Source organism: Ambystoma mexicanum, chromosome 2q, assembly GCF_040938575.1.
Source record: "Ambystoma mexicanum isolate Mex_15411 chromosome 2q, UKY_AmexF1_1, whole genome shotgun sequence".
In the NCBI taxonomy this organism is placed as follows: Eukaryota; Metazoa; Chordata; class Amphibia; order Caudata; family Ambystomatidae; genus Ambystoma; species Ambystoma mexicanum.
Genome location: NC_090924.1, coordinates 896,764,974 through 896,774,881, shown reverse-complemented (window position 1 = coordinate 896,774,881; position 9,908 = coordinate 896,764,974). Strand labels below are relative to the sequence as shown.

Genomic DNA, 9,908 nt, shown 5'->3' with positions numbered 1-9,908 from the left:
GGGCCGGACAAAACACTGGCCCTCATTGGCTCAGCACACACGCACCACGTCGCTCCTACGAGCCACGTAGTGCGTGTGTGCTGCACCAATGGAGTGCCAGCACTACAGCTGCCGTGGTCCATAAGGCTTGATGCCGGAAGGCATTTCAGCCTTGGACCACGCCAGCCTTAGTACGATTCCAGTTACCTCACCAGCGTTGCAGCTTACCTGCCTTCCAGCACGTCTCCGGTAAGTGGTCTGTTTGTGTTTATGTGTTGAGTCTGTTTTGCTGAATGTTTGTGTTGTGTATGTTGGGGTGGGGGGGTGTCGGGTGTGTATGAATGTTTGGTTTTGAATTTTTTTTTCTGTATGTTGAGATGCAGGGGTGGGGGGGTGTCGGGTGTGTATGAATGTTTGGTTTTGAATGTTTTTTTTGTGTATGTTGAGATGCGGGGGTGGGGGGGCTGTCGGTTGTGTATGAATGTTTGGTTTTGAATGTTTGTTTTGTGTATGTTGAGATGCGGGGGTGGGGGGTGTCGGAGGTATATGAATGTTTGGTTTTGAATGTTTTTTTGTGTATGTGGAGATGCAGGGGTGGGGGGGTGTCGGATGTGTATGAATGTTTGGTTTTGAATGTTTGTTTTGTGTATGTTGAGATGCGGGGGTGGGGGGGCGTCGGATGTGTATGAATGTTTGGTTTTGAATGTTTGTTTTGTGTATGTTGAGATGCGGGGGTGAGGGGGGTGTCGGATGTGTATGAATGTTTGGTTTTGAATGTTTTTTTGTGTATGTTGAGATGCAGGGGTGGGGGGGTGTCGGATGTGCATGAATGTTTGGTTTTGAATGTTTTTTTGTGTATGTTGAGATGCGGGGGTGAGGGGGGTGTCGGATTTGTATGAATGTTTGGTTTTGAATGTTTTTTTGTGTATGTTGAGATGCAGGGGTGGGGGGGTGTCGGATGTGCATGAATGTTTGGTTTTGAATGTTTGTTTTGTGTATGTTGCGTTGCGGGGGTGGGGGGTGTCGGATGTGTATGAATGTTTGGTTTTGAATGTTTGTTTTGTGTATGTTGAGATGCGGGGGTGGGGGGGTGTCGGATGTGCATGAATGTTTGGTTTTGAATGTTTGTTTTGTGTATGTTGAGATGCGGAGGTGGAGGTTGTTGGATGTGTATGAATGTTTGGTTTTGAATGTTTGTTTTGTGTATGTTGAGATGTGGGGATGGGGGGGTGTCGGGTGTGCATGAATATTTGTTTTGAGGTGTAAGTGCGGTGTATGTTGAGATGTAGGGTCTGTATGTGTGCAAGCTTGCTAGTTTGTATGCTGATTTGCGGGGTGGGGGATCTGGTCTGTATGGGTTCATGTTGAGAGTGTGTGTGCTGAGTTGGGGGTGGGGGGTTTGGGTCTGTATGGGTGCTTGTTTGAGAGTTGGTGTGCTGATTTGGGGGTGGGGGTTCGGGTCTATATGGGTGCATGTTTGAGAGTGTGCTGATTTGGGGGGTGGGAGGTTCTGGTCTGTATGGGTGCATGCTTAAGAGTGTGTGTGCTGAGTTGGGGGTAGGGGGTTTGGGTCTGTATGGGTGCTTGTTTGAGAGTGTGCTGATTTGGGGGTTGGGGGTTTGGAGTTGGGGGGTGGGGGGTCTGGGTCTGTATGGGCGCATGCTTGAGAGTGTGTGTACTGAGTTGGGGGGTAGGGGTTTGGGTCTGTATGGGTGCATGCTTGAGAGTTTGTGTGCTGATTTGGGGGGGTGGGTTCGGGTCTGTATGGGTGCATGTTTGAGAGTGTGCTGATTTGGGGGGTGGGGGGTTCTGGTCTGTATGGGTGCATGCTTGAGAGTGTGTGTGCTGAGTTGGGGGGTAGGGGGTTTGGGTCTGTATGGGTGCATGCTTGAGAGTTTGTGTGCTGAGTTGGGCGGTGGGGGGTTCGGGTCTGTATGGGTGCTTGTTTGAGAGTGTGCTGATTTGGGGGGTTGGGGGTTCGAAGTTGGGGGGTGGGGAGTTCGGGTCTGTATGGGTGCTTGTTTGAGAGTGTGCTGATTTGGGGGGTTGGGGGTTCTGAGTTGGGGGGTGGGGTTCGGGTCTGTATGGGTGCATGCTTGAGGTGTGTGTGCTGAGTTGGGGGGTGGGGGGTTCGGGTCTGTATGTTTGCATGTTTGAGAGTGTGCTGATTTGGAGGGTGGGGGGTTCAGAGTTGGGGGTGAGGGGGGCCATGGGTCATAGTGTTTGGTTGGGGGTGAGGGGCCATGGGGCATAGTGTTTGGTTGGGGGTGGGAGCCATGGGGCATAGTGTTTGGTTGGGGGTGAGGGAGGCCATGGGGCATAGTGTTTGGTTGGGGGTGGGTGCCATGGGGCATAGTGTTTGGTTGGGAGTGAGGGGGGCCATGGGGCATAGTGTTTGGTTGGGGGTGAGGGAGCCATGCGGCATAGTTTAGGGTTGGGGTGAGGGGGGCCATGGGGCATAGTGTTTGGTTGGGGGTGGGAGCCATGGGGCATAGTGTTTGGTTGGGGTGAGGGGAGCCATGGGGCATAGTGTTTGGTTGGGGGTTAGGGGCCATGGGGCATAGTGCTTGGTTGGGGGTGAGGGGGGCCATGGGGCATAGTGTTTGGTTGGAGGTGGGGGCCATGGGACATAGTGTTTGGTTGGGCGTGGGAGCCATGGGGCATAGTGTTTGGTTGGGGGTGAGGGGGGCCATGGGGCATAGTGTTTGGTTGGGGGTGAGGGGCCCATGGGGCATAGTGTATGGTTGGGGGTTGAGGGAGCCATGGGGCATAGTGTTTGGTTGGGGGTGAGGGGGGCCATGGGGCATAGTGTTTGGTTGGGGGTGAGGGGGCCATGGGGCATAGTGTTTGGTTGGGGATAGGAGCCATGGGTCTGTATGGGTGCTTGTTTGAGAGTGTGCTGATTTGAGGGGGTTGGGGGTTCGAAGTTGGGGGGTTCGGGTCTGTATGGGTGCTTGTTTGAGAGTGTGCTGATTTGGGGGGTTGGGGGTTCCGAGTTGGGGGGTGGGGTTCGGGTCTGTATGGGTGCATGCTTGAGAGTGTGTGTGCTGAGTTGGGGGGTGGGGGGTTCGGGTCTGTATGTTTGCATGTTTGAGAGTGTGCTGATTTGGAGGGTGGGGGGTTCAGAGTTGGGGGTGAGGGGGGCCATGGGTCATAGTGTTTGGTTGGGGGTGAGGGGCCATGGGGCATAGTGTTTGGTTGGGGGTGGGAGCCATGGGGCATAGTGTTTGGTTGGGGGTGAGGGAGGCCATGGGGCATAGTGTTTGGTTGGGGGTGGGCGCCATGGGGCATAGTGTTTGGTTGGGAGTGAGGGGGGCTATGGGGCATAGTGTTTGGTTGGGGGTGAGGGAGCCATGGGGCATAGTTTAGGGTTGGGGGTGAGGTGGGCCATGGGGCATAGTGTTTGGTTGGGGGTGGGAGCCATGGGGCATAGTGTTTGGTTGGGGTGAGGGGAGCCATGGGGCATAGTGTTTGGTTGGGGGTTAGGGGCCATGGGGCATAGTGCTTGGTTGGGGGTGAGGGGGGCCATGGGACATAGTGTTTGGTTGGGCGTGGGAGCCATGGGGCATAGTGTTTGGTTGGGGTGAGGGGGGCCATGGGGCATAGTGTTTGGTTGGGGGTGAGGGGCCCATGGGGCATAGTGTATGGTTGGGGGTTGAGGGAGCCATGGGGCATAGTGTTTGGTTGGGGGTGAGGGGGGCCATGGGGCATAGTGTTTGGTTGGGGGTGAGGGGGCCATGGGGCATAGTGTTTGGTTGGGGGTAGGAGCCATGGGGCATAGTGTTTGGTTGGGGGTGAGGGGGGCCATAGGGCATAGTGTTTGGTTGGGGGTGAGGGGGGCCATGGGGCATAGTGTTTGGTTGGGGGTGGGAGCCATGGGGCATAGTGTTTGGTTGGGGGTGAGGGGGGCCATGGGGCATAGTGTTTGGTTGGGGGTGAGGGAGCCATGGGGCATAGTGTTTGGTTGGGGGTGAGGGGGCCATGGGGCATAGTGTTTGGTTGGGGGTGGGAGCTATGGGGCATAGTGTTTGGTTGGGGGTGATGGGGCCATGGGGCATAGTGTTTGGTTGGGGGTGAGGGGGGCCATGGGGCATAGTGTTTGGCTGGGGGTGAGGGGGCCATGGGGCATAGTGTTTGGTTGGGGATGAGGGGGCCATGGGGCATAGTGTTTGCTTGTGGGGTAGGGGCCATGGGGCATAGTGTTTGCTTGGGGGTGAGGGGGCCATGGGGCATAGTGTTTGGTTGGGGGTTGAGGGAGGCATGGGGCATAGTGTTTGGTTGGGGGTGGTGAGGGGGCCATGGGACATAGTGTTTGGTTGGGGGTGGGAGCCATGGGGCATAGTGTTTGGTTGGGGGTTTGGGGGTGGGAGCCATGTGGCATAGTGTTGCACTCCAAGAGTGAACCCAATAATAAAGCAAAAACAGGCACAGTTAGGAGATGTACATCCTTTGCTTTTTGAGGAAACCTGACTCAACGAAGGCCATACTCCTCTTGGGCAACCCAAACAGCAAACTATAGCAGTCCAAAATGACGGAATGTCCAATCAAGGGTCAATAAAATATATATAATTTAATTAAACAGATGATATACAATAACTAAATAGAAATAAATTATAACAATGGAAAATGTGTAGTACAAAATGTAAGTTTGAAATGCAAATAAAAATCGTTACCCCTCAAAAACATATTCTTTTTCCATGTGTTTAATACAAATTGGGGGTTGAAAAAGCCTCCTGCCACGCCCCCGCCCTGCGCCCCGCCCACATTTACTTTTTGACCCACTATAGCCCTCATGTAAGGTACTTTCGGCCCTCTGTCAAAATCAGTTGTGCACCCCATGCAGGGGTTGGGGGGTGTCGGATGTGTATGAATGTTTGGTTTTGAATGTTTGTTTTGTGTATGTTGAGATGCGGGGGTGGGGGGGTGTCGGATGTGTATGAATGTTTGGTTTTGAATGTTTGTTTTGTGTATGTTGAGATGCGGGGGTGGGGGAGTGTCGGATGTGCATGAATGTTTGGTTTTGAATGTTTGTTTTGTGTATGTTGAGATGCGGGGGTGGGGGGTGTCGGATGTGTATGAATGTTTGGTTTTGAATGTTTGTTTTGTGTATGTTGAGATGCGGGGGTGGGGGGGTGTCGGATGTGCATGAATGTTTGGTTTTGAATGTTTGTTTTGTGTATGTTGAGATGCGGGGGTAGGGGGTGTCGGATGTGTATGAATGTTTGGTTTTGAATGTTTGTTTTGTGTATGTTGAGATGTGGGGATGCATAGCTCTCAACCATTTGTCTCGTAAAGGCGGGTGAAATCACCCGATTTGGTTTTTGGCGGGTGAGACCCCCATTAGAATGAATGGGCGTGCAGGAGGCTTGGGGGGTGAGTCAGCCCTTTGCAAGGCGGGTGACCCCCGCCAAAAGCGGGTGAGTTGAGAGCTATGGGGATGGGGGGGTGTCGGGTGTGCATGAATGTTTGTTTTGAGGTGTAAGTGCGGTGTATGTTGAGATGCAGGGTCTGTATGTGTGCATGCTTGCTAGTTTGTATGCTGATTTGCGGGGTGGGGGATCTGGTCTGTATGGGTTCATGTTGAGAGTGTGTGTGCTGAGTTGGGGGTGGGGGGTTTGGGTCTGTATGGGTGCTTGTTTGAGAGTTGGTGTGCTGATTTGGGGGTATAGGGACTGTATATTTCCAATTGCATATTAAAGTCACCTAGGAGTAGCAGTTTGGAAGTGGTTGAGAGTAAGGAGAAAAGAAACCAGCCCATTCAGAGAGGAACAGGGAGGTAGTGCCTGGAGGCTGGTAAATGGTAGCAATGGTCAGGGTGGAGAAGGGAGAGATAACCAATTTGCATACTAGACTCTCAACGGACGAATAGATCTGAGTGGGTAAAATAGAGGAAGAAACTCACTTAGGGAAGATTAAGGCAACCCCACCCCCAGCACGCACGTGTTTGTGTGAGCGTGTTTGTGAGTGTGGTGTGTAAGGGTATGCTTGTGGTCAAGGGTAGTAGTTCCATAGCTCTCAACCATTTGTGTCACAAACATAGCTCTCAACCATTTCTGTTGCAAAGGCGGGTGAAATCACCCGATTTTGTTTTTGGCGGGTGAGACGCCCATTGAAATGAATGGGCGTGCAGGAGGCTTGGCGGGTGAGTCAGCCCTTTACAAGGCGGGTGACACCCGCCAAAAGCGTGTGAGTTGAGAGCTATGCACAAAGGCGGGTGTAATCACCCGATTTTGTTTTTGGCGGGTGAGACGCCCATTGGAATGAATGGGCTTGCAGGAGGCTTGGCGGGTGACTCAGCCCTTCACAAGGCGGGTGACACCCGCCAAAAGCGTGTGAGTTGAGAGCTATGGTAGCTCCTCTTGCTCTTTAGACTCAACTTTCTCGAGCCTTAACTGCTTCTGGTAGGGAATTATTCTTTGCCGCAAAACCTATCACCTCTCCAAGTGGGCATTTAGACCGCTTTTGGACTAAAGGTTAGCCTCTGGCATGCAGCTTGTGATGTAAAAAAAGACAATATTAATGATATGTTATTATGTGGAATTTATAACGCACCTGTACACACATTCACATTCATATTTTCAATATTTAATAACAGGCTAATTCAAGAAGATCTCAGACACTTTTCCTCTTCCGCCGTATTCTACAGTAATTAGAGGAAATGTATGAGTGATTTGCGGCATGTTGATATCACAGTAAATCTCCTGGCAAAACAAAACCCCTGTGAACAACTAGACATTATTTGCAGATGACATATTGTTAAAAAAAAAAAGGTGTGGCGACTGCTTCCCGAAAGATCGCGATTGCCGTGACGCTTGGCTATGTGTTAATCATACTGTCGTGAAGGACTGCACCGCACGAAGCAAGATTGTCATAGCCGCTGCTTAGTCTTTGCCGCAGCCATATTAGCTGTGTCAAAATATCTTCAAAGGCCTATAGAGCTGGGTCTGGAACCAGACAAAGGCCCGCCCTGTGATAGGACTGTTGTGTGTTTTTCTACACTTAACATGGCCGCCACTGTTTGGTCAGTCTAGCGTCGAAAATGCCCGTAATGAAATATGCGCCAACGCAGCCTGGGCGAGATGCGCTGGGCGAACGGAAGAGGGCGGGGCAACTCTCGTATGTTGTATTTGGGATTAGGCCTGCCTGACGCCGACGTGCTCTGCATTGCGTACGCACTATTCTGAGACAGTGATTGCCGTCGCTGAGGCCATTGTATATTTTTACCCGGATTGCCTCCAGGAACAGAATATAAATACGGGCTCCGGGGAGAGCCCGAGAAATGCAGCTCTACAGCAGCGTACTGACTCACTACCCCGGGCCGGTCTTTACATCTCCGAGCTCGGCGTCTGGGGACCGCACCCCAACAGCGCAGCCGCCCGCCAATATGCCCGCGTTCTCCTCTTGCTTCGAACTGCTGCCCCACGACGGAACGGGGGGGTTCACATCCAGCGCCCGCATCAGCGTCCGGCCTGTAGAGAGAATCGTACCCATCCGCATCATCACTGAGCCCATGGCACAGGCGGCCATCGCCGTGGGGGAAAGCCCCTCCCTGGATGGCAGGTACCTGGACACTCGAGGGGCAGAAGCGGCCCGCAATGCTGCCTGGCTGACGGATTTGTCTCAGCAACATGTTACTGAGGAGGAGGCTATGGAGGAACCTGAATTGCCCACTCACAGGCCTGCGCAGGCTGACCATGTACTGGACATGGACCTCCAGGCGGGCCAGGAAACACGAGAACTAGAGCCACAGGGTTTCTGCAGGCGGCAGGAATGTGACCCAGAGGTTGCTCCCGAGCCTCGAGGTGGGACTTCCGAGGCCAGCCAGAAGCACGCCTTGTACTTGGCCGAGCTGGAGCAGCAGGACAGTTATCTGCAACACAAAGGCAGATACAGATTCAACATAATTCCCGACGGTAACTGCCTATACCGCGCCATCAGCAAGGCCATGTTCGGAGAACAGAGCAAGCACAAGCAGTTAAGGGAACAGACGGTCTACCACGTGGCCGACCACCTGGAGGAGTTTAATCCCCTGATAGAGGGCGACGCGGGCCATTTCCTGATAGGGGCCGCCCAGGACGGGGCCTGGGCAGGTTACCCCGAACTGCTGGCCATGAGCCAAATGCTCAATGTCAACATCTACCTCACCACGGGTGGTAGGCCCGAGTGCCCCACTGTGTCCACCATGGTGCACTACCTGGGCCCTGACGACCCTTCCAGGCCCAGTATCTGGCTGAGCTGGCTTAGCAACGGACACTATGATGCTGTATTTGACTGCCCCTTGCCCAATCCCGAATACGAAAATTGGAGGAAACAAACTCAAGTGCAAAGACAACGGGACGAAGACTTGGCAAAATCAATGGCAATTTCCCTATCAAAAATGTACATTGAACAAAACGCAGCAGCTTGTTCTTGACCCTGCTACCACTTTGATTTTCACGGAGACAGTTTTAGTGGCCTAATGGCGTCGCCTCTTACGTACTGTCGTCGGAGTTCATTTCTATTGCACTTTACATATTCCATGCAGACGTGATGCCTTAAAATATTTTATTTTTCTGTAATACGCCTGCAGCTTCCGGTGGCTCTCCCGAAACCGTACGAAGAACACGACTTTTTTGCCCAGGGTGGTGAAGCAGTCCAGCATCTTTTGTTGTGCATACTGTAACATATTTCCAATAGTTGTTCCTTTTTTAAACTGTTTCAATGGCTGGGCTGCACATTTTCTTGTATATGGGTAGTCTTTTTAATTTGTTTTCAAATTTTAGTTTAGTGTACATTTATTTTTCTCCACCTGTATTTTCTAAAAGATTGTATTTTTGCATACTATTTTTCTAACTTGTTTGTATTGTAGAAATGGCTCTTAGGTGTCTAATTACGACTCATACGTTTTGGTATTTTTTTTTGTAAAATGACTTGGAGCTTTTTTCCATCTTCACCTCCTAATAGGGGGGTTGCATATTTGTATACTACAAAGAAATCCTTGTTCTAAAAGTGGGCGTGATGAGCCACAGTGTAACTTAACCAGACATGCCTCATGTTATAGACTGGGGCCCTGAGCATATTGAGGGCATGCTTGAATTGCACATACCAAAATCTGCACACAATTGCATACAATCCGATCGTTGTAATTTTGTGTGTTCAATGTAGCTATTTTTCAGATTAATGCACAATTTGACTTAGTATACTGTTCCAATTCCACAATTCGTAAGTGTTTTTTTTTTTTCTGTGTCCCCCTCATCCCCACCCCCTACATTAGTGGCATTACAGCAGTGGAAGAAACCGTACCTTTTTGTTTTCCTGCTGTCGAAGAAAAATGATAGACGCGTTTTCCCTCATTCTTGTTTAGTTGGTTCAGCCCATTCAGGAAAATAAGTGGAAATTATTTTGTTTGCCTCTATTAAAATAATTGCGCATTGTTCTCAATTGTATGACTTGGGGAACATGCTTGGTTTAAACCTGTTCATAATGGGTTGCTACCAACCCTTACAGTTTATTCGTCATGTAAATGTAATCAGTACAATGCCTGTCGGAACACATGAATAAAATGTATGATTACTTTTCATATTGCTGTCCAGTTTCGTTTATGGGTCGCTTATGTGTTAATTCTTGCACTGCCTGTTTAACAGTGGAATTTATAGCCATGTCTATGCTGATGTCCATGGTAGTGTCACACTTCATTATTTCAGATTTGTAACTGCACAAAGAAATTAGGTTTGCTAGCAAAATGATTATAATGCACACTGCCCGCCAGTAGGATTAGTAAGAACAAGTCCAAAAAGAGACGGGGAGATTGTTTATTGTGGGACCAGAACAAGGCAGTAGATTATGTCCAATATGGGCAGTTTAGGAGTGACTGGAAATGTGTACCTAGTTCAACTTTCTCTACAAGATGGGAATTGAGGAAGACTCCTAGAGGTGGCCTTGTATCGTAA

At 50.7% G+C, this 9,908-nt stretch overlaps 1 protein-coding gene across 1 annotated transcript; it reads left to right on the top strand.

Annotated features, from left to right (window-relative positions):
* Positions 1 to 7,032: 7,032 nt before the first annotated feature.
* Positions 7,033 to 9,538, top strand: OTUD1 (OTU deubiquitinase 1). The gene has a single exon (XM_069648182.1). The coding sequence runs from the start codon at positions 7,259 to 7,261 to the stop codon at positions 8,390 to 8,392; it is 1,134 nt and encodes a 377-aa protein (XP_069504283.1). The 5' UTR covers positions 7,033 to 7,258; the 3' UTR covers positions 8,393 to 9,538.
* Positions 9,539 to 9,908: the final 370 nt, after the last annotated feature.